The sequence below is a fragment of the Chrysemys picta genome, chromosome 12 (genome assembly GCF_011386835.1).
Source record: "Chrysemys picta bellii isolate R12L10 chromosome 12, ASM1138683v2, whole genome shotgun sequence".
Taxonomy (NCBI): domain Eukaryota; kingdom Metazoa; phylum Chordata; order Testudines; family Emydidae; genus Chrysemys; species Chrysemys picta.
In genome coordinates, this window is record NC_088802.1 from 6,049,349 (window position 1) to 6,072,932 (window position 23,584).

Below are 23,584 nucleotides of genomic sequence, written 5' to 3' on the forward strand. Positions count from 1 at the left end.
TTTTGATCCAATTTCTTTTATGGGCTCGTAGCCTGGAATTGCTGGGGCTCAGAGGTCACAAAAATGAGCAAGGTGTAAATACTTAGGGCAGTGGGGTAATATGCATCTGCTCAGCCATTACTGCCTTAATAAATAACCAAGATAAAAAACATTTCAAGGAGCATATATAGGTGCGCACAAACCCCCTTCCCAGGAGGGTCAATAAAGGGCTGGACAAGGTGATGGGGGGATGGTGCGAAAGTCATAGAGGGCAGGATAGGGAGGGGACAGGGGCCGTGTGGGTCAGAGGGGCAGCATGGGAAGAGGACGGGGGCCTCATGGCGGTCACGGAAGGCAGGACGGGAAAGGGACGGAAGAACAACATGGGTGTCCACAAAGGGCAGCATCTGTGCCCCGCAGAACTTTTATCCCTGGAGATGCTGTACGAAATCGAGAACCCAGCTTAACTCTCAGATCCCAGAAGCGAGCTTGTGGTGCTGGCAGCTAAAGGGGGTGCGGGTGGGGGTGGGGAGGAACCCCAGCAGCATCTGTTTACTTGTAAAATGAGCCCATCTGATCTGGAGACACCAAGAGACGATAAATCAGTACTCCTAAGGTGCAGTTTTTTGCCCTCGGTTTTCAGAGTCGAACTGTGATTTAAGTCCTTCATTTCTGGCATCCCCCCTGCATGTCCGTGTTACTTTCCCTTCATCTATTACGCATACGGTTTGTTGCAGATCCAGCTTCTCACGGTGTAGCACCTTGAAGAGCTGACTGCAGTCTCCGTCAGAAATGCGCAGTTTGCATCTCCTCTGACTTCAAACCTGGAAAGAACAGCAAGATGTGGCTTGCAAGCACCCCTCATGGCCCTGCCTCAGTTTCCCTCCAAGGTTCCTGAAAATCAGCCACTCAGCACAAAAGTCTTTAAAACCGTATCGCCCTCTTCTTGGGGTCTAATGTATTGAACATAGTCCGGCTCCCAAAGTCAGCCTCCTTTCACCCACCTCTCTAGGTTCAGGGTTTCCACAGTGCTGCTACCTGGGACTGTGTGGTTCAAGTCGGCCTCTCCAGCCGCACACACACCTCCTTTTAGACCAGGGTTTCACGGCCCTCTTTCCAGGGACCAGATGCTGGCTGAGTGCTTTTTTCCAGCAGCTCAGCCTCTGATTCACCCAAAGCCTCGCCCTTATCGTCTGATTGGGTCACATGATCGCCATTTTCCCCACCCACGAGAGTTGACTGCATCACGGATGGGGTTGAGACCCATGTCCCCTTAAAGGGCCAGCCACCCAGCGATTTGGCCAAAGCATTATTCTACGACGCAGGCCCCGATCACACACACAGCCTGTGGCAAAGCCAGGCATGGAAACCAGACCTCCTGAGTTCCAGCTTTAAACACAGCCCAGCCTGACTCAGCGTTCCAGATGAACAAAGAAACTCACAGGTTGTTGAATTTGGTGCCATTTGCCCATTTCCAGTGATGATCAGAGCCCCTCTGGAGACCAATCCACGGATCTGTGGTGCCTTTATATCGCAGTATGAAATCCTTACGGTGATAAAGAAGCAAAGAGGAAGCGCGTTATGTACAACGGCCTTCAGTGACCGCACACAGCATCATTCCACCCCACTCTTGTAGAAGAAGACTATAGTTCCATCACTCTATCTAGGCCCATTCCTGAGCATAACGTGGTTTGGTTTTGTGGGAAATGTCACAATGTCGCAAAGATCCGGCCTTCCTTCAGTCGCTCATTTTATTCCAAAGCGGTGTTGCAGGCTCCTCAGCCATGTCACCAGATGGACAAAAGTAACCCAGCGCGCCGTGCTCTCAAACTCTCCAGCAACATGCAAAGGGGACTGTTTCCTGACCCTAGCTGGTGCCACATCTGGGGCCACCCCAGAGATCTGTGGGTTCGCAGGACTGAACAAGATCTGGGAACTTCACCACACAACACCTGGTGCGACACCAGCCACCACAGGCACTCAGACTGGCGCAACGGTCCTTAGTAGACTATGTGTGTTTGATGATGATCACTATGATGACTGTACATCTACATTTTAGAGCAGGGGAAAATGGAAGTTCCATCTGGTGGGAAATTCTGAATTTTGGTTTTGTCCCAAATCAGGACAAAAAGTTGAAAGTTCGAAATTCTTCGTGGAATGAAATATTTCATTTTGGGAAAATCGGACTGTTTCATTTCAGCCTTTTCAAAGTGATTCATTCTGATAATTTTTCATCAAAAACTGTCTAAATTGACAAATTCTATACAAATATTTTGATTCCCCAACATTTCCCAATTGTTCTGTTTGACAATTTTTGACCTGCGCTAGTATATTTTTATAATGCACCATAGACGTGCCTTAGTGCTTTGCAAAATCAATTAGTCATTAGCGTTCATCCCAAGGAGTTATTTGGATTATAAAATCTTTGCAGCAGAGATTGTCTCTCACTGTCTGTGTGTCTGTGCAGCGCCCGGCACAACGGGGACCTGATCTCAGCTGGGGCAGGGACTGTCTCTCCCTGTGTGTCTGTGCAGCACCCGGCACAACGGGGCCCTGATCTCAGCTGGGGCAGGGACTGTCTCTCACGGTGTCTGGGCAGTGCCTGGCACAATGGAGCCCTTATCTCTGTGGGGGGCCTCTAGACACTAATAAATAATAACAGAGTTTTTCAGACAAAATAGACCACTTGGGATCAACTTGCGACAGGAAGTCAAAATGCTTTTTGTCGGGAACACGTGGCAATGACTACCCTGCCGGATCCAATGCCACGCACAGATGGAGCTCCTCTTAAAAACGCTTTGTAGCAGCCACCATTCTTCTGCCCAGCAGCAGCCCTTGCTCAGTTTAGCTACTGCCCACCAAAGGAAGGAGTGGCCGTGTAGATTATTATGTACATGCACATGGGAGAGGAAACTGGAACAACCTGGCTTGTTTAGCAGGCCTGAGAGGGGATTTGATTGCTCCCTATAAATACATCACGGGATAAAACACCCGGGAAGGAGAAAAAGCTATTGAAGCTCAAAGCAAATCTTGGTACAAGAACAAATGGGGACAAACTGGCCATGAATAAATTCAGGCTGGAAATTAGAAGTTGCTACTCATCAAGGGGGAGAGGTGACCAATAGGAGGAGGCAAGGAAACACCTAACTCATTTGAAGATGGAGCTTGATAAGTTTATTAACAAATGGGGTTGCCTGTGATAGCAGGTCCTGGACTCAATGACCCTTCCTGTTTTGTGTCCTTATACTGAGAGACACCCATTGCCCCAAGAGCTCACAGACAAGACAGACAATGGTGAGGATTATTAACCCCATTTTAGAGAGATCAAGATTTTCAAATGAAGCTAGTGATTTTTGGGTGCCCGTCATGAGAAGCCTTAAAGGGCTCTGATTTTTAGAGGGCAGGAGTTTAGTAATTTCTCCAAATCAGGCCCACTGAAGCCATCTGATATTGGGCAACCAAAAATTACTCGTCACTTTGAAAAATCTTGGCAGTAGGCTTATAATGGGAACTGCCTTTCAATTTACACTCTCAGATCTCAGCCATGACAACACAGATGCCAGTTTTGAATCTAGCCGCTGAAACTTCCATGCTATTTAGCATCTTTACCACTACATGGACCAGAGGCTGTTATGAGCTTCAGGGCTGGAACCCTGGAATGAGTCAGCCACTAGCATTCCAAACCTAGAACCCTGGAATGAGTCAATCACTAGCATTCCAAACCCAGAACGAGTCAGCCACTAGCATTCCAAAACTGGAACCCTGGAATAAGTCAGTCACTAGCATTCCAAACTCAGAACCCCGGAATGAGACAGTCATGAGCATTCCAATTCCGGAACTCCAGAATGAATCAGTCACTAGCATTTCAAACCTAGAACCCTGGAATGAGTCAATCACTAGCATTCCAAACCCAGAACGAGTCAGCCACTAGCATTCCAAAACTGGAACCCTGGAATAAGTCAGTCACTAGCATTCCAAACCCAGAACCCCGGAATGAGACAGTCATGAGCATTCCAATTCCGGAACTCCAGAATGAATCAGTCACTAGCATTCCAAACCTAGAACTCTGGAATGAGTCAATCACTAACATTCCAAACCCAGAACGAGTCAGCCACTAGCATTCCAAAACTGGAACCCTGGAATAAGTCAGTCACTAGCATTCCAAACCCAGAACCCCGGAATGAGACAGTCACGAGCATTCCAATTCCGGAACTCCAGAATGAATCAGTCACTAGCATTCCAAACCTAGAACCCTGGAATGAGTCAGTCACTAGCATTCCAAACCTAGAACTCTGGAATGAGTCAGTCACTATCATTGCAATCCCAGTCTATTGAGATTGCCATATAGAACAAGAAATCAGTTTCTTCCTTACCAGGTCCTGCCGGGTGTCAATCACAGCCAGGGAGGCACCAAGGGAAGAGCAATTATTCTGGCTGTAGGTCCAGTTCCCTTCAGCCTCTGAGAAATAGTAGCATTTCCCTCTGTACCCGATCCAGCCATCCACACATGAGGAGGTGGAACGGCTCACTGGACATGAGGCAGCGTTGGAGAGTGGACATGACTGCTGGGTTTTAAATCCCATCACTGGAAAGGAGAAAGAAAGAAACTGATTCTCTCCTGCCCCACTGCTCTGTGTCACAGGGGCACGAATCAAAAGAAGACCCCCCAAATTTAGGCTTCAAAGACTCTTCAGTGTCTGGTTGCTGGCTGGAGGGCATCTGATAGGAAAGATCAAAAGTGATATCATCTCTGTGCTTGGTTTCCCCTTCTTTAAATGGGAGATGATAATTGGAGCCGGTCGGGAATTTTTTAACAAAACGCGTTTTCAATTGGAAAATGCCAATTTGTCAAAACTGAAACTTTTCACCGAAACAGATCGGTTTTGTTGGGAAGGTTTCTTGGGTCCAGGGGGGATTATTGATCAAAACAAGACACAGAGACACACCCCACAGTAGCCAATTGGTTAGGGCACTTTCACGGGCTTGCTGACCCCTTTAAGGGGAGTCTAGGCCCAAGCTACTGGTGAGGAGCTAAATTAAGGGGAATGAGCCTATCTAGGCCATGAATGGAATAACAAGCACGTAGGCCTGATAAAAAGCCATCGAGGGCTCTGCTGAGGGTGAAGAACTCCAGAGACACCAAGTCAGGATTGGGAAATACAAATGCCAAAGACGAGGGCTGTGCAACCCCCTGAGCCCAAGGGGAGAGACTTTATTTCAAGTTTCTTTGGATGTAATGAAGTAGAACCGCAGCTGGGAAATTTTGCCTCATACCCTTTTGAACTGCGTGGAGTTCTCAAGAGGCCCTGAGAGACGGGAAACCGAGACAAGGTACCTGCAAGGCCACGCCTTGCTTCTATGGGCACCGATCTGGGAGGTGGGAAACATGGGTTCAAGTCTTTGCTGAGAATCAGGCAGACCTGGAAGTTGAACCTGGCTCCCTACCCTGGTTACTGAGTCAGTCTCTGTCTGAGAAGGAGAAAAATTCTAAACACTCAACATTTCTCATGGAAATTCAGTCCTGTCTCCAGGCCAGCTCTATTCATGAGGCAAATGGGGATAATAATGCGGCTCTAACTCAAAGGAGTGGGGGAATGCTGTTACGATGAGGGCTAGACAGGTAGAAACTGGGAAGACAGGATGCAGGTTTGCAACAGCCCCATGCAGAGAACAAATACCAAGCTAAGTAAAAGGCTGTTTACTCACCTGCCCAAGAAATGAGAAGTGCAGCTAGGAGGAGGAATTCAGCTATAATTCTAATTCTGCATCTGAGAAATCTGATACATGTAGATTTGCCCTCTGGAAGAGAAAAAGCCAATAGTATCCAAACATCTAACGGAGCTAGCCATGCAGCAGACTTGCCCGAAACAAACTGCTTTAGTTTGCAGTTACAGTTGCCGTACAACATCCCCCACCTCTTCTAGAAAGGGGAATGAGAAGTTAAAGATCTAGACAGGCTTCCACTGGGTGATATTTATTGCTGATCTAATCTTGATAGCCGCCAACCTCTTGCCATCTCCACTAAAGCAGGGTCTGGTTGATTTCAGACATCTTTCAGGATCCCTTAGTCAAGGGGTTGTCCAACTTTGGTCTGACGGCCCTTGCTGGTTGTCTGCAGAGAGCCGGCTGGTCACATGGCACTGATTCCTCTTCCGTGTTTCCAGCTACTACATTGCATGTGGTTAAGGCACTAGAATGGGACTCAGGACAATGGACACAATTCTCAGCTCTACTACTGAGTCCCTATGAGTCCTTGGAACAGTCACTTATCCTTTGTGCTTTCGCTCCCCAGCTGTAAAATAGGCAGCTAGAAGTACAAAGAAGGGATTTATTTTCAAAGCAGTGGGTACAAATACCTGAGACTGAAGCCTACGTGACTACTAACCTGCTGAAAATTAAGCATTAATTTAAGTGTTAGCAGGATCGGGGCCTTCAGACCAAAAACAAAAGGCACAATAAGGTTTCCTTCAACCTGAACCATATACTCTATTCTCTACCAGATTCCCTGGGTTAAAATAAGGGTGCAGAGTTGCGCCAATTTCACTCAGCTGTGTGATTTTAAACCAGTACAGTAAAACTAGCACAAAAGGTGGTGAGACTGCTTTTACTTCAGTTTCAGAGTATCTTATTTCTTAGAATCACAGAAATGTTGGGCTGGAAGGGACCTGAAGAAGTCATCAAGTCCAGCCCCCTGCGCTGAGGCAGGACCAAGTAAACCTAGACCAGCCCTGATAGGTGTTTCTCCGATCTGTTTCCCTTGGATTCCCTTGGAAGCCTATTCCAGAATATAAGAACGGCCATACTGGGTCAGACCAAAAGTACATCTAGCCCAGTGTCCTGTCTTCCCACAGTGGCCAATGCCAGGTGCCCCAGAGGGAATGAACAGAACAGGGAATCGTCAAGTGATCCATCCCTTGTTGCCCATTCCCAGCTTCTGGCAAACAAGAGGCTAGATTCATAGATTCTAGGACTGGAAGGGACCTCGAGAGGTCATCAAGTCCAGTCCCCTGCCCGCATGGCAGGACCAAATACTGTCTAGACCACCCCTGATAGACATTTATCTAACCTACTCTTAAATATCTCCAGAGACGGAGATTCCACAGCCTCCCTAGGCAATTTATTCCAGTGTTTAACCACCCTGACAGTTAGGAACTTTTTCCTAATGTCCAACCTAGACCTCCCTTGCTGCAGTTTAAGCCCGTTGCTTCTGGTTCTATCCTTAGAGGCTAAGGTGAACAAGTTTTCTCCCTCCTCCTTATGACACCCTTTTAGATACCTGAAAACTGCTATCATGTCCCCTCTCAGTCTTCTCTTTTCCAAACTAAACAAACCCAATTCTTTCAGCCTTCCTTTACAGGTCATGTTCTCAAGACCTTTAATCATTCTTGTTGCTCTTCTCTGGACCCTTTCCAATTTCTCCACATCTTTCTTGAAATGCGGTGCCCAGAACTGGACACAATACTCCAGCTGAGGCCTAACCAGAGCAGAGTAGAGCAGAAGAATGACTTCTTGTGTCTTGCTCACAACACACCTGTTAATACATCCCAGAATCATGTTTGCTTTTTTTGCAACAGCATCACACTGTTGACTCATTCCACTGTTGGACACCATTCCTGCCCATCCTGGCTAATAGCCATTGATGGACCTATCCTCCACAAACATAACTACCCTAGAGTTAGAAAGTTTTTCCGAACATTTAACCTAAATCTCCCTTGCTGCAGATTAGACCCATTACTTTGATCCTGCCTTCAGTGGCCATGGAAAACAATTTATCACAGTCTTTATAACGTATCTGAAGTGAGGACTATTATCAGGTCCCCTCTCAGTCTTCTTTTACAGGCGCTAGTTCTAGATGTTTAGCACAAGCTGTAGCAGTTTGTGCTTTCAGCTCTGCAGGTCCTTGGTTCGATCCCCGGAGTGTTGGCCAAGATAGCAGCCACCACATGTAGACAAGGCCTCAGGCTTATAAATGGGCTATAACCTTAAGCTTTGGAATTGCCTATCAAATGCCTCCACAATATCAGCAGTTGAGCTGCCCTGGATCAAGAGATGTTTCACTCTATGGGTCATAGTATTAGAACAGGGGTCGGCAGCCTTCGGCACGCAGCCCATCATGGTAATCCCGCACCATTTCCCGCAGCTCCCATTGGCCAGGAACAGCGAACCACGGCCACTGGGAGCTGTGCCTGCGGATGGTAAATGAAAACAAAATGTCTCGCGGCCCGCCAGCGGATTACCCTGATGGGCCATGTGCTGAAGGTTTCTGACCCCTGCATTAGAAGATAAGTCTGGCTATTCAGACGTTCCTGGTGTTTCTGCCTAGGTTAAATTTCAAGGGCTGTTGCTTGGAGTATCTTGGCACCTCTGGCTGGTCTTGCTTCCAGGTGCATGCAGCACCCGCAGCTCACACAATGGAAGCTGTGGGTTCTCAGAACCTCTGAAAAATCGGCTATTCAAACCTTCCCAGACACTCAGGGTCTAATCCTTTACAACACGCATCACTCCCCGTGTCCCCAGAAAGAAAGAGGAAGGAATGGCCATCAGATTACCCTTTTCAATCGAGTTGCAACGTTGCACCTTTTCAGAATGAGAATTAGTTTTCTCCATCTTTCCTGGGAAGCGAGCTGTCCGTGTGTCCCAACCAACTCTTTCACTGATATAGAATTACTCCCGATCAGCTGTGACAGTCCTGGCTCCAGGTTCTTTTCTTCCTAAGGTTTCTCCACTTGAGTTATAGTCTGCTCTGTTCTTATACCAGAGGATAAAAGAAAACAGACAAGAGTTCACTGGATGAAATTAATTTAAACTTTCAAGACAAATAAATTGAAATACTTCAGGCAGCATAGAATCATAAGGAGCTGGAAGGAACCTCAAGAGGTCATCTAGTCCATCCCTGCATGCCTAGGCAGGAATAAGTAAACCTAGACCATCCCAACAGGTGTTTCTCTAATCTATTCTTAAATACCTGGAGTTCCACAACCTCCGTTGGTAACCTGTTTCAGTGCTTAACTATCATTAGAATTAGAAAGTTTATCCTAATAGTCAACCTAACTCTCCCTTGCTGCCAATTGTGTCTATTCTTGTCCTACCTCTGGAAGGCCTGGAGACCAATCAATCACCATCCTCTTTATAATAATCTTTTACGTATTTGAAGACTCTTAGCAAGTCCCCCCTCAGCCTTCTGTTCTCTAGACTAAACATGCCTAATTCTTTCAACATTTCCTCATACGTCATGTTTTCTAAGCCTCGGATCTTTTTTGTTGCTCTCCTCTGGATTCTCTCCAATCTTTCTGAAAGTGTGGTGCCCAAAACTGGACATAATACTCCAGCTGAGGCCCAGTGCTGAGTAGAGCGGAACAATGACCTCCCATGTCTTACTTACAACCTTCCTGTTAATACACCCCAGAACTGCATGTTGTTAATACATCCCAGCATGGAGTCAATCTGTTGGCCGCACTGCCACAATTAGCCAAAGGAGAATTCGGGGGCTGAGTTTAAAGAAAAATGGATTTGTTCTACCAGCAACAATATTTAGTCTTAGTGAGCATTTACTAGCGCTGTTGTAATTGAGGTCGCAAACCTGTTTCCATTCTAATCACCCTTCCCTGCCAATTTTCAGTCACTCATAACTTCTGAAATATTCATCACAGGTGCTGAAATTTTCCTTTACCCCAAAAATCTGTATTTGGGAAGGAAAAGTGTGTTTTGGGCAGTGGGAGGACAGACATCTGAGTTGTTCTTCAAGGTCCAGATCTTCAAGGGTATTTAGGTGCTTAACTCATATTGATTTCAGTGGGAGTTAGTTAGAGGTTGGAAAATGGAAGCCCAAGCTAACGGAAGTTAGGGGCCTAACCTGCTTTTGAAAATACCACTAGGCACCTATCTGCATTTGTAGGTGTCCAAATACCTTTCAAAATCTCTCGCTCATGGTGCTGGTGTCATTTTTGAACATTTTGCTCTACCTGATGGGTCCAAGGGCACACCTGGAGTTTATGGCAGAGTCAAGAATTGAACCCCAGGTCTTTTGAGTCCCAGTCTTAGCCACAAGACTAGTCTTCATCTTATAATACCTGGCTCTTACCTTCAGAAGATCTCAAAGCACTCCGATATCACTACTGCCATTGCACAGAGGGGGAAACTAAGGCACTGAGTGAAGTGACTACCTTGTGGTCACCCAGCAGAGCCAGGAATAGAACCCGGGTCTTGCAAATGCCAGGCTAGTTCACTGCTCGCAAGGCCACAGTGCCCCATCCCTCTCAGGCTGAACTCTTTCTCCCCAAACCAGTGTTTTCTTCTTGGTTGCTCATTAGTACTAAGCTTACCAGTTTACCAACATTGCCCTATCACCGGGCTGCAATGCTGGAAATCTCCACTGTGTGTCAGCAATACTCGCAGCTATGTCTCCCTTGTTAATCAAGAACGCACCAGAATGTTCTGGATAGTTACATGAAATTTATAAGGCCGGTCGAATATTTTTCATCAGAACTTTTTCCCTCACAGAAACTGGATTTTTGACTAAACAAAATTACCCGCCTCCCCCAAATCTATAGTTGTCTAACCATCCCCCACCCAAAACTTCCTCTCACCCAGCTCTTCTTTGGATGTTACACCAACTTTCCCACCTTATCACCCGCCCTCCTCTGCATTTCTCTCTCAGAACTCTTCTTTTCACCCCATTCCCTGCCTCCCTGGGCCAGGCCTCTGCCTTCCCCTCAGACCCCCTCCCCACTAGTCTCCTAATATCAGAATCATAACTCACCCTGTTTCCTGCAGCATCAACTCTGAATCCAAAGGAACTGCTCAACTGGGAGAGAATTGTGCAACCGACGTTCAGTCTCACGTTGGTAACTGGGCAAAACATCCTAATTGGGGGAGGAGTTGACATGAATGTAAGCCAGTGAGAAAGCCGTGAGAGAGCATTTGACAAGATAGCAACCTGCCACCAAATCAGGAATCTATTGTAGTGGTAAATGTACCCCCTTGCCCTTTTGGGAGCACAAGAGAAGGAACTGCCAGCCACAGATCCTGAAACTGAAAGAGACTTTCTGAGCTTGAGCGACATTGGACTAGAAACGCTGATTGAAAACCACAGGAACCAACTACAGCTAGAGGTGGGCAAATAACAGATTTTTTTGATTCGCTGGCAATTCTTAAAAACACTGGGGGGAAAATTTATAGATTCCAAGGGCAGAAGGGACCAATCTGATTATCTACTCTGACCTCCTGTGTAAGACAGGCTAGAAAACCTCCAGAAAGTAATTCCTTTTGTTTCAGGTCAGTTTGTTTCAATGTTGAACTTTTTAAAAACATTTGATTGATGTTCTTTAAAAAAAAAAAAACTACAGGGGACCCAAAACAAACAAGTTTCAAACCAAACAAATCAAAGTGTGTCCTTTTGAAAAACTGTCAAAATGATTTGTTTTGGAATTTTTGTTCCCCCACCCACCCAATAAAACAATTCAGTGAAATCAACACAAAGTCACAAAATGTTTCAGGGGAAGCAAATCTGTATTTTTCAGAGTAGATAAAAATCATTTTTTTTTTTAATAAAAAAAAATCGGATTTGGAAATCCAGGTTGGGAATATTTGAATGAAGTTCCTCTACCTGTGGGTAAGATAGGCATTATATTTCATTTAACTATTTTAGTTAAAAACAATTTTAACAAAAACAAACCTGATTTTAAAAAACTTGAATTAAAAAATTCATATGCTTGTTTTGTTAAAATATTATGTTTGCTGTTGAAGAAAAAAAAATCCAGAATACATAATGCTGTTGTTTTAGTTAAATAAAACAATTTAAATGTCTGTCTGGTGATGTTCTCCGCCTAATACAGTCTGGCAAGAAAATCTTCCAAATATTAATGAGTAACCTGTTGAATTTTAGATAGTTCACCTCCCAATGACTTCATAAATATCTGCTTCAATTACCTTTGGTAAATGAAATAACCAAACAATCATTCACTTTTTGTTATAGCTGTACAACTCATCTGAAAAGTTTTCAGAATAAATGACTGTTTAAAAATGTATAGTTGTGTACCTTCTAAAAATGAAACCTACATCTATCTCTGAGTTGTGAAGAAAGTGTATTAAGGTTATAACAACCAACAAGAATGCACTTTTATGTAGAAATCCATGATTAAATCGAGTCTTCCTGACCAGTGATTTAAATCAATCTGATTTAAATCAAATCCACCCTGGTATTTTTCAATGAAAAAAGCTGACCCTTAAAAGCACAGCTTTGCGGTTATTAGCTTATTCCACCCTGCATGAGCAAAACACCAGTAAAAGCACCGTTTGGCTCATATCACAGCATCTATGCACCCCGAACCGACACCTATGCCGGCAAAGGTCTGTACTGTAAACATGACTCTTGTCTACACAGAAAATTTTTCCGTTATATCAGTACAGTTAAACTGATACAGATATAATTTCTGTTGTGGATACTCTTATTCCAAAATAAGGCCTGGTGTACTCTTCACAGGCGCCGACTTTCTTCTTTCCCGGTGGGTGCCCCGAGGCCTTGCCCCCCACTCCGCCCGTTCCCCCAAGGCCCCACCATTGCTCTGCCTCTTCCCGCCTCTGCCCCTCCCCTGAGACCCCCATATCTACCCCACCTCTTCCTGCCCCACTCTGCCTCCTCCCTGAGTGTGCCCTGCCTAGGGATGTAACTAGTGGTTTAAAAAATTAAATGTTTAAACTATTAAAATTGTACCGGTTAAACGTTTAACTGTTAGGCTCTGCTGCCGCCCTGCGCGCCCAGGATCCTGGCTGCTCCCTGAATGCCTGGGGCTCTGCTGCTGCCCTCTGCCCAGGGTCCCAGCTGCCAGCTCCGCGCCCAGGGCTCTGCTGCTGCCCCATGCCCGGGTATTCCGCTCGCTGCTGGCCCCGTGCTGGGGACTCCATTGCTGGCCCTGCACCCAGGGTCGTGGCCGCCACCCCATGCAGAGCCCTGGGGGCAGGGCTGGCAGCCTGGACCCGGGTGTGGGGCGGCAGCTGAGACCCGTAGCTGACAGTTGGGACCTTGGGAGCGGGGCAGCTGGGATCCTGGTGTGGGGGGGAGCAGAAGCCTGGATCTGTGGCACAGGGCTGGCAGCAGAATCCCGCAGTGAATTTTAAATGTTAACCAGAATACCTTACCGATAAGACTGATGCTTACCGGTTAACTGGCTGACTTTTACATCCCTAACCCCGCCCTCGCTCCCCTCCACCCCCCAGCGCCTCCTGGCTCCCATCCGCCACCGAACAGCTGATCGGTGGGTGGCTGTTGAGCACCCACTATTTTTTTTCCATGGGCCGGAGCACCCCCAGAGTCAGCCCCTATGGTACCCTTAAAACGTAAGGTACCTCTACACTACAGCAGCTACAGGAGCACAGCTATGGCTAGGGTGACCAGATGTTCCGATTTTATAGGGACAGTCCTGATATTTGGGGCTTTTTCTTATAGAGAAACAAATTACCCCCCACCCCCTGTCCCGATTTTTCACACTTGGTATCTGGTCACCCTAGCTATGGCATTGCAGCTGTACCTCGGTACTGCAGACGCTTCCTACAACAACACAAGGGGTTTTTCCATCAATGTAGGTAGGCCTCTCCACCAAGAAGGAGTGGCTAGATCGACAAGAGAACTCTTCCACCGACCTTGCTGCGTCTATAGCGGGGGCTCGGTCGACCTAACTACATCACAACAGGGCGTGACATTTTATACATTCCTGTGCAATACAACTAGGTCGACCTAATTTTTATGTGTAGAGCAGGGCCGGGGCACCTTTATACCCTGCGCTGCTTGTGACGCTGTAGAAAAGAAACACAATTCCTGTTTACAAAAATTTAACGTGTCACCACTGTTACACAAGTGTGATAAATTTTATACAAGGTACACCATGTAAGGTATACATCTAGGCTAGGGTCCCCACCCTTGGGTGCTGGCATCACTGCAGCATGCAACCGTGAAACCGCAGCCTAAATGCATTTCCGTGTATCCGTTTGGTGCGAGATGTCGCTAGTCACGTATCACTTCTGGAAGGCTCTGCAAATACCAGTGATCCCAAGGGATAAAATCCTGGATAGAATGTTGTAACAAAAGCCTGTGTCCTAACATACTTCCTGTCTGCTATGCAAATCCAAGTTTCAGAAGCCGCTTTGTTTGTTTAGATAAATTCCAAGAGAGATTTGTTGGCCGCGCCCTCACAGACACACAAGTCCATGAAAAGAAGAGCCAGTTGAATCCTACAGTAGAGCTGAGTGAATGGATTTATTTTTGTTGTTGTTTTGTTGTTGTTTAGGGATTGCCCCCTCTTATGTCCCTTCACGTCATGTTCCAGCAGGGTGGCTGCCTTCTCGTTCCCTCTGTTCTATCTCATCTATTCCTGTCTCCTTTCTGTCACAGACCAGGGCACCGGCAATCATGCCTCGTGGTCGGAGCTGGAGTCAGCGTCAAGGGTCAGAGCTAGATTCAGGAACCAAGCAGGGGAGCAAGGCTGAAGCGTACCGGAGCGGGGCTGGGAACAATGCAGACACAGGCGGGATCACAGGTACAGGCTTAAATATTGAGCAAATCCTGGTCTGGTGCTGCACAGCTGGGCTTGTCTCTGTTCAGTTCTCCAGTGCTTAGAGCAGGGGTTCTCACAAGAAACTTTTTGGTGGCCTCAGAGTGCAGCCACTAACTCTTGCTGGTGGCTGCTCTGACAATTTTTCCTAAAATACTTCATTAACTTTAAGAAAAAGAAATAAATATGCACACGTACATGTCCAAATCATTGTAATTTATTTATGTAGGGATTTTTTTTGCAGACTCAGTAATAAAAATAATCAGGGCCGGCTTTAGGAAGTGCGGGGCCCAATTCGAACAGTTTTGACGGGGCCCCGGCAGGGATGACTGAAAAAAAAATAAACACGTAAAAAACACGTGGGGCTTGTACTCACCGGGCGGCGCTCCTAGTCTTCGGCGGTGGGTCCTTCACTCGCTCCAGGTCTTCGGTGGCACTGAAGGACCTGCCGCCGAAGTGCTGCCAAAGACCCAGAGCGAGTGAAGGACCCGTCGCTGAAGTGCCGCCGAAGACCCGGAGCGCTGCCGGGTGAGTAAAAATTAAAAAGGAGCCTCTAGCCAGGGAAGGGATTCTCGGCCACTTGCCCCCACCCCGGCGGCCCTGCCACTGGGCGCGGGGCCCTCTTAGGCGCGGGGCCCGATTCGGGGGAATTGGTGGAATTGGCCTAAAGCCGGCCCTGAAAATAATGTACAGTTGTCTCTATCCTTTGCTGGACCTAAACAGAATAGAAACACAAGGTGCTTTGTACATTCATGTCTTTTTTCTTATTGTTTCTTTTGCCTTTTTTTTTGGTTGCTTTTTTAAAAGACTTGCTATCTGGTAAGTCTGTTGTGAAAAGTGATATTAACAAACATACAAATATCACTTTTCACAGCAGACTTACTCAGTCCCGGCAAACCCAGAGACAAATTAAGCCCTGGATGGGGAAGTGATTACGCAGGCAGCGGGACGATGGGCCACTGGGGGAGGCAACAGGGGCCAGGATGATTGGGGAGGGTGAACTCAGGGCCAGAGCCCATCACCTCACAGACAGGGAATGGAGCCCAAAGCCCCATGGGTGGAGCCTGCCACCCACCACCCCAGGGAACGTGGCCGACCGTCTGCTCCTCCAGATTTTCTCTCTCCAGAGGCGGCCAGGGCCCAACCACTGCCTGCAGCTCCAAGGGAGGGGCTGCTACTTTACTCCGCCCCACTCACAACCACCCAGGAGGCTGTGGCTGCAAGAAAAGCCCACAGTGGCCGCATTTGAGAAACACTGGCTTAGAGAATTAACCTCACTTCTTCAACACCATTTTTTTCTCTCCACACTGGAAAGAAAAACCAGCATGTTACACTACACTTGGGCCACAACCACGTTTACAAGTTATTTTTGCAGTGTGGGGAGAAGGACTATCATGTTTACTTTATACTCTTCGCAGTCTTGCATTGAATCTACATTTGCCTGTCTCTGTTCCAGTCTCTATACAGCCAGTGGAATTCCTTACAGGATTCTCGTAGTCCGTGACAGGAGCCAGGCACCTGTATTAAGCAAACGGTCAGACTAGAAACCAATCAATATCAGCACCCAAAAACACCTACTGCGGGGACATCCTCACGGAAGAATATCACTTGTAACGGCCAGATAATGCAATCGCTCACTATCACTCCTTAAAACAACTATCTTAATCCAGACTACAACATACAACCACAGGCCCTCCAGTTGTTAAATTGCACTGCGGCTACAGTATAACTAGCACAATTATTGTTTTCAGAAGTTGGCAGCATGACAAGGAAGGAAACTTTGTGGTTTTCTTTGACTGGTGTCAAATAAGCAACAGGATGACTGTGGTTTCAGAGATGCCTGGATGACGCCTCATTCTTTATCAGCCTTACAAAGAGCACAGTAAAAAAAAAAAAAAAAGGGGGGGGGGGCGGGGGAACTAGAGAACAATTCCCTATTCTGAAATTTTTCTCAATCAAAAAAACTTGTTTGGTTTGTCATCTGAACGTAAGATCAGCCTTTAAACAACTGACACTCCAATCCTGCAATGAGTTCTTTGTGGGCGGAATCCCACACCGCACAGAAGCTCGCTGATTTCAGTGAGGAGCTCTGCAGGCATAAGGGTCTACAGAAGCACTACAGGATTGGAACTTAAAAAGTAAAAACAAAACGTCCGCATAAGCTTCAAGAAGGCAAATGACCTCAGCGGATCAATGTCGTAATCATACAAGAGTTTAGAAATAAACCAAATCCAAACTCTACACAAATCCTTTTGCAAGACATAATGCATTCCGTTTCATTTGGCACGAGGGGCCTGGAGGTCGCAGTTGTATTTCAAGCCATTTATCAAATCACAGTGGCATCCCACCCAACTTCCCTTTTTCCTTCAGTGTCACACTATGGCCTTGTCTTCACCAGGAAAAAAGGTTTTACCACCATGTTGGCTAACATATGGTAAAATCCAAGTGTGGACAAGACAGTTGTTAGGTTTCAGAATGGTAGCTGTGTTAGTCTGTACAGTATCAGCAAAAACAAGGAGTCCTTGTGGCACCTTAAAGACTAACAAATTTATTTGGGCATAAGCTTTCGCGGGCTAAAACCCACTTCATCAGATGCATGGAGTGGAAAATACAGTAGCAGGTATATATTCACAGTACATGAAAAGATTGGAGTTGCCTTACCAAGTTAGGGGGTCAGTGCTAATGAGACAATTCAATTATCAGTAGAATACCAAGGGAGGAAAAATCACTTTTGCAGTGGTAATGAGCGTGGCCCATTTCAAACAGTTGACAAGAAGATGTGAGTAACAGTAGAAATTAATATGGGGAAATTAGTTTTTGTAAAGATAGTTGTCAAACACATTAATAAGTCACGCATTTCCCCCAGGCTGTTAGTGTGTGTGAAAACCACAAATTGCCCACGTAGGATTTTACCACGTTAGCAAACATAATAAAAAATATATATATAGATAACGTTGTTTCATGCTCCTTACAAACTAGAGGCTGGTTATGAAACGAGTCACTTTGACTTCCAACATGTCAGTGATTTGTGACTCGGGGTTTTTTTTTGGTGGTTTTGTGGTGTAAACAAAGTATTGAAATGATGGGCTGTCTTCTAAGTGAGAAATGTTGGTCGTTTACAACATAGGCACCCACTTCCCCTCTAGCGGGGGATGCTCAACACCCCCCATTTGCCCCAGGCCCTGCTCCCACTCCACCCTTTCCCCCAAGCCCCTGTCCCCACCTCCCTCCCGGAGCCTCCTGAACGCTGTGAAACAGCTGTTTGCAGCAGGCAGGAGGTGCTGGGAGGTGGAGGAGTTGATTAGCAGGAGCCGCGGATGGGCAAGAGGCACAGGGGTGCAGGGCGGAGAAGCGTGGCTGCTGAGCACCCACTCATTTTTCTCTGGAGCACCCATGGAGTCGGTGTCTATGGTTTACAACAAAGGGCATGTCACAAGCGCCAATGGACTCAAACAAGCATCTTAATGCTGAATTTCTTGGTTTTCGTAAGTCGATGTTCTAGGAAGGCAGCAGATACCGCCAGACAGCTCCAACTCTGCGCTAACTAAATTGTTTTTGAATTTTAATAGCCACTAGGTATTTGTAAAGTGCACAGCACAAGAGCTCAGCGAGACCCTGAGCTCAGTTGTGGCATCTCTGTGTGCCATCATTATATAAACGGTAAATCTTCATTCACGACCCAGCACAGCTGTGTTAAAGCAGTGGTTCTCAACCCAGGGTACATGTACCCCTGGGGGTATGCAGAGATCTTCCAGGGGGCACATCAACTCATCTAGCTATTTGCCTAGTTTTACAACAGGCTACATAAAAACACTAGTGAAGTCAGTACAAACTACGATTTCATACAGACAATGACTTGTTTATACTGCTCTATATGCTATACACTGAAACGTAAATACAATATGTATCTTCCAATTGATACATTTTTATAATGATAGGGTAAAAATGAGAAAGGCAGACATTTTTCAGTAATAGTGGCTGTATCACTTCTGCATTTTGATGTCTGATGTTGTAAGCAGTTTTTAAGTGAGGTGAAACTTGGGGGTACCCAAGACAAATCAAGACTCCTGAAACAGGGTACAGTAATCTGGAAAGGTGAGAGCCCCTGTGCTAAAGAATAACCTCCCTTAACCCCCGACAGAACTCCACTGGCCACCACCTACAGTCCTCAGCTTAAACCTCTCCAACGCATCATCAGTGATCTACAACCCATCCTGGACAATGATCCCTCGCTTTCACAGACCTTGGGAGGCAGGCCAGTCCTCGCCCACAGACAACCTGCCAACCTTAAGCATATTCTCACCAGCAACCACGCACCGCACCATAACAACTCTAACTCAGGAACCAACCCATGCAACAAACCTCGATGCCAACTCTGCCCACATATCTACACCAGCAACACCATCACTGGACCTAACCAGATCAGCTACAACATCACCGGCTCATTCACCTGCACGTCCACCAATGTTATATATGCCATCATATGCCAGCAATGCCCCTCTGCTATGTACATTGGCCAAACTGAACAGTCACTATGCAAGAGGATAAATGGACACAAGTCAGATATCAGGAATGGCAATATACAAAAACCTGTAGGAGAACACTTCAACCTTCCTGGCCACACAATAGCAGATGTTAAGGTAGCCATCTTACAGCAAAAAAACTTCAGGACCAGACTCCAAAGAGAAACTGCTGAGCTCCAGTTCATTTGCAAATTTGACACCATCAGATCAGGATTAAACAAAGACTGTGAATGGCTATCCAACTACAGAAACAGTTTCTCCTCCCTTGGTGTTCACACCTCAACTGCTAGCAGAGCACCTCACCCTCCCTGATTGAACTAACCTTGTTATCTCCACACTGATATATACCTGCCTCTGGAGATTTCCATTACTTGCATCTGAAGAAGTGAGGTTCTTACCCACGAAAGCTTATGCTCCCAGTACTTCTGTTAGTCTCAAAGGTGCCACAGGACCCTCTGTTGCTTTTTACAGATTCAGACTAACACGGCTACCCCTCTGATACTTGACTCCCTTAACCCTCCGCCCACTCAACCAGCTCCTGCTCTGTTCACTTTCCGAGACATAAACTATTAGAGAAAAAAAGTTTCGTGGTGATGCAATGCGGGTGAATCACAGATCAGAAACGACCAAAGGCTTAAAGGGAGAAGCGGCAGCACAAGCTGGGGCCAGTCTGTCTCAGGCGGGCGAGCAGACGGGAGCCAGGCGGGCGAGTGACAGCCCCACACAACGGGCCCGATCCGGCCAGCGGCGGGGGCATCTGCAGTTACTTTGAACCTCTAGAAGCGGAGCCACCCCTGGATCCATGACTAGGCCGGGGGGGCCCCACGGACCGACCCCCCCCCGGTCCGGCTCTGACTGGGGAGGTGAGAGGGGGGCGCTGTGTAGGGAGCCCCCTGATGGGGGAGCGCTACGGGGGGGCTGTGCACAGGGGTGACTCCTAGGCGCCCCCCCGCCCGGATCCTGGGGCGGGGGGAGGGAACTGGGGCACCGAACACGGGGCGCACTAGCCATCGGGGGGCGGGGCACCCCGCCGGGGGGGGCGGCATGAGCCTGATGGGGGCGGGGCTCTATGGGGCTCCCCCGGCTGGGGGGAGGGGGGGACAACGGGGTTGGGGGGGGGCAGCTCCTCGGACAACACGGGATCCGGGCGGGGGGGGGGTTGCGCAGCCGGAGACCCCTGAACGGATCCTCACCTCGGACACGAGCAAAGCACCAGCACCACTCGGCGCTGGCGGAAAAGCTAAAATCTAAAATGGCGGCGGTCCGCCTAGTATGGCGAGCCGGAGGGGACACGCCGCTCGTGGTACGGCCAAAGCGCATGCGCTAGAAGAAAGGGCGGGGTGGGAGCGAAGCGCGTCCTGCCCCCGCCCCTTCGAGTCGGCTCGGGGGCGTCCCATAAAGGGGGGAGGGGGGTCAGTGGGGGTCTCCGGCTGCTGGTGGTGGGAGGTCAATGGTGGCTTCCCAAGTGGGGAGGGCTGTTAATGGAGGGGGTCAATGGGGGCCTCTGAAGTGGGGGCGGTTAGTGGAGGATTCCCAAGGGGGGGGGGGCTGCTAGTGGAGGGTCAATGGAGGAATCGCAGATGGAAGGGGTTAATCCTAGGTGGAGAGGGTCAATGGGGGACTGCTAATGGGGGAGTCTAAGTGGGGGGTGCTGCTAATAGGCCTCAGTGGAGGAGTCCCCAAACAACGTTAGCTACGTTAACAGATGCAGTCTTCTGTCGACGTAGCATCTACGCCGGGTGTTCTGTTGGCATCGCTATGTTGGTCTGGGATGTTTGGGGTTCTCCCCCCCACCCCAAAACACGCTTCTTGTCAATGTCGCTATGCCAATATCACTTTCAAGTGCAGACCCAGGCCTGGTCCCCATTACAGAGTTAGGTCCGCTTAACTATGACGCTCAAGGCTGTGCAAAATTTCATGCCCCTGCAATGTCGTTAAGCTGACCTAAGCTCACTAGGTGGATGGAAGAATTCTTCTGTCAACCCAGCTACCATCTCTGGGAGAGGTGAATTTACTACAGAGACAGAAGAGCCCCTTCCATCGCTGTAGGAAGTGCCTGCACTACACTGTAGGAAGTGTCTATGCTACATCTGTAGAGTTTCAACTGTAGACAGACCCCAAGGCTTAGATTGCAAACTCTTTGTGGCGGGGGCTGTCTTTTTTCTTCTGTGTTTGTACAGTGGGATCCTGGTCAATGATTATACAAGGAGAAAACAGCTTGGGAGAGTCTCCCTGTTTGTGAGACATCTGTCTCCATGAGCATAGGGCCGGTGGCATGTGGCTCCCTTGTATGAGTGATGATTAGCAAGTGTCATAGAAATGTTTCGTTTCGACTTTAATTTATAGTATAATTTGTGTACTATAACATCTGACATTTTGAAATAAAAACATTATTTCAAAATTAAAAATTGAAACAAAAACACGACCTCCTCCAAAAGAATCATTTTGATTTTTTTCCTAAACAACCTTTTGTTGAAATTGACGCGGTCCTGCGGCACATTTTGATTTTGTCAAATCAATTTTATCTGATGGAAAATTCTTCCGTCGGAAAGTTTTCAACCAGCTCTGATTACTTGTATAACAATAGCCTAAGAACTAAATCGTGGACAAGCCATCAAATAAACCAGTGCAGAGACTTCTGTGGGCAGCTGTTTGACTTTCAAGCACAATGGGTTTAACTGAATTGTAATCATTGGTATTGTGCAATGCTGAATGTGGACAAGGCCTTTCCCTGGTAAGAGAGTGGTGTAAATTGCTTATTGCACCAAGCAGCAGGTTTCTTAGGGGTTTGCAAGTGTAGCTACACTAGTGCAAATGTCTCTAATGTAGACAGGGCCTTATTCTGGAGGTGGCGGCTGTGACACTAGTTCACTGTCTTAGCTCTAATCGTGGTAGGTGGCAGGCAGCCGGAGTGCTGTCAAAACAGTGTGGGAGGGAGAGCACTGGATTACATGCAAGACATGAACTCCCCAACCTAATATTAAAGTAGCATCCAGAGCTGGGGTGCAACCAGGGCTGGCTGGGGCTCGAACCCTCCAGAGCCCCTGGCCACAAAGGGCTGCAGCCTCTGGTCCCTCCTCTGGCTGGGCGGCTGAGAACCCCAGGCTGGGAGGAGCCCGAGGCTGATGGGGGTCTCACACACACTCTGCCTCGCCTCATCACATGCGCTGCCCCAGAGAAATGCCCCCGCTGAAATCAGCACCCTTAGGTCCCTGTCAGGAAAATGCTGATTACGCCCCTGATCCAGGCCAGATTTAAACACAGTAAATGATTTTCTGCTTCCTTCAAATTCCCTCTGCAGTTTCTTGTGCATGTAGGCAGTTAACAGTTTATGATAAGATTTATTTTCCCCTGTAGCTATGTGCCATTAACCAGCTGCCCCAGAAGTGCCTGCATTCAGTGACTGGCTGAAGAAATCCTTGTCCTTAGTGTGCAGCAATGTTTCTAAGATATTTTTAGATTGAAGGTGCCAATGCACCTGCTAAAAGCCCCAGCTGTTTGTTTTGATCACCGTGTGGCAATGAATGACAAAACCCAAATGTCCTGACTCTTAAATCTTGGATTTCAGGTCTTCAAATGATGGCGGTTCCTCTTCTAAACTCAGCTGCAGCCTGAGAGAGAGCTGAGCAGAGCCCAGTGTTCATAGACCATGCAGCTCACTCAGAGAAGAGAGCCTGAGAATTCTGCTGAGGACCTTCTTAATAACAATAGGGATCGAGAGAGGGCAGGAAATCCAGGTAACCAAAGCCTCACTGCTCAGGTACAGGGTGGTGGTAGAGACAAATGTAAGACCCATCTACACTGGAAGAATAGCCACGTTTAGTCACAGATCTGAAACGTGGTTGTGGCTCTTCTGTGTTATAACAAAACTCTTCTTGACAGTGGACAGGACAAACATATTTTAGCCTAGGTGTCTGGCAGGATTAGAAGAGGGTTTATGGCATGGTTAACCTGCTTTTTTTCACCCTCTGTCCACACTAACCATAACACAGGAGAGACGTAACCTTGTTTAAATACTGAGGTTGCCTTTTCAAAGGAGGATGCAGCATTTGCAAGTGCAGTCAGGCGTCTCTGATCACCCCCAAACCCTCTCCTATGTGTTGTTACCTCATTTTGTACCTGCAACTCTATGCACAGCTGTGGGAATGCTGTGGGTTATTAAGTAGGTTCACGTACATTTCTGGCTGGATCATATATTGCACCTGCTCTTGATGGTTTGGCCCTGGTGCCCTCTCCTTTCCCTCTTTACGGCCAAAGACGGAAGTGGGTGTGGTTAATCCACCCAAGGCATTGCAAACCCAGGATTCTGCATTTGCACATACAAAAGAGGAATTTGGTTCACTTAGGGGATGTCTCTACTGCATAGTGCACCCAAGTCCTGTGTACTCGGGCGTGCAAGCCTGTGCTTTCCAACTCGCCTGTGAGCATCCGTACTGCATCGGTATGCACATCTCATACCTGCCTTGTGTCCTGGCAGCTGCATCCATACTGGGGATGCACTGACGCCTGTCAGACATGGTGGATTCTGGGGGCGCG

General features: G+C 47.5%; 2 protein-coding genes across 13 annotated transcripts in view; one reads left to right on the forward strand and one right to left on the reverse strand.

The window, feature by feature from the left end:
* Positions 1–20,382, reverse strand: LOC101937526 (early activation antigen CD69-like). 8 transcript variants are annotated; one of them, XM_065564216.1, is made up of 7 exons: positions 20,242–20,382; positions 10,739–10,841; positions 8,529–8,722; positions 5,686–5,778; positions 4,353–4,564; positions 1,422–1,525; positions 1–803 (listed from the first exon to the last, which is right to left on the reverse strand). In XM_065564216.1, the coding sequence occupies exons 3-7, from the start codon at positions 8,584–8,586 to the stop codon at positions 695–697; spliced, it is 576 nt and encodes a 191-aa protein (XP_065420288.1). In that variant the 5' UTR covers positions 8,587–8,722; positions 10,739–10,841; positions 20,242–20,382; the 3' UTR covers positions 1–694. The 8 variants fall into 8 exon arrangements, with proteins under 8 accessions (XP_065420288.1, XP_065420287.1, XP_005312579.2 ...); XM_065564215.1 differs by having other exon boundaries at positions 5,686–6,143; XM_005312522.4 differs by having other exon boundaries at positions 5,686–6,146.
* LOC101937258 (C-type lectin domain family 2 member D-like) overlaps positions 19,594–23,584 on the forward strand; it is an 11,588-nt gene continuing 7,597 nt past the window's right edge. Inside the window, exons 1-2 of one of the 5 annotated variants that reach the window (XM_005312520.4) lie at positions 19,594–19,911; positions 22,617–22,785. In XM_005312520.4, the coding sequence (XP_005312577.3) occupies positions 22,698–22,785 (88 nt within the window). In that variant the 5' untranslated portion in view covers positions 19,594–19,911; positions 22,617–22,697. The remainder of the gene's footprint in view (positions 19,912–22,616; positions 22,786–23,584) is intronic. The other 4 variants (XR_006172706.2, XR_010591985.1, XM_042842638.2 and 1 more) reach the window with 4 other exon arrangements.

Coding starts and splice junctions, on each gene's coding strand:
- LOC101937526 (XM_065564215.1), bottom strand. CDS start 5,887: ATGTTGTACGGCAACTGTAACTGCAAACTAAAGCAGTTTGTTTCGGGC. Junction 4,565..5,685: donor ACTTCTCATTTCTTGGGCAG/GTGAGTAAACAG, acceptor TCTCCTTTCCAG/TGATGGGATTTAAAACCCAG. Junction 1,526..4,352: donor TTGACACCCGGCAGGACCTG/GTAAGGAAGAAA, acceptor TATCACCGTAAG/GATTTCATACTGCGATATAA.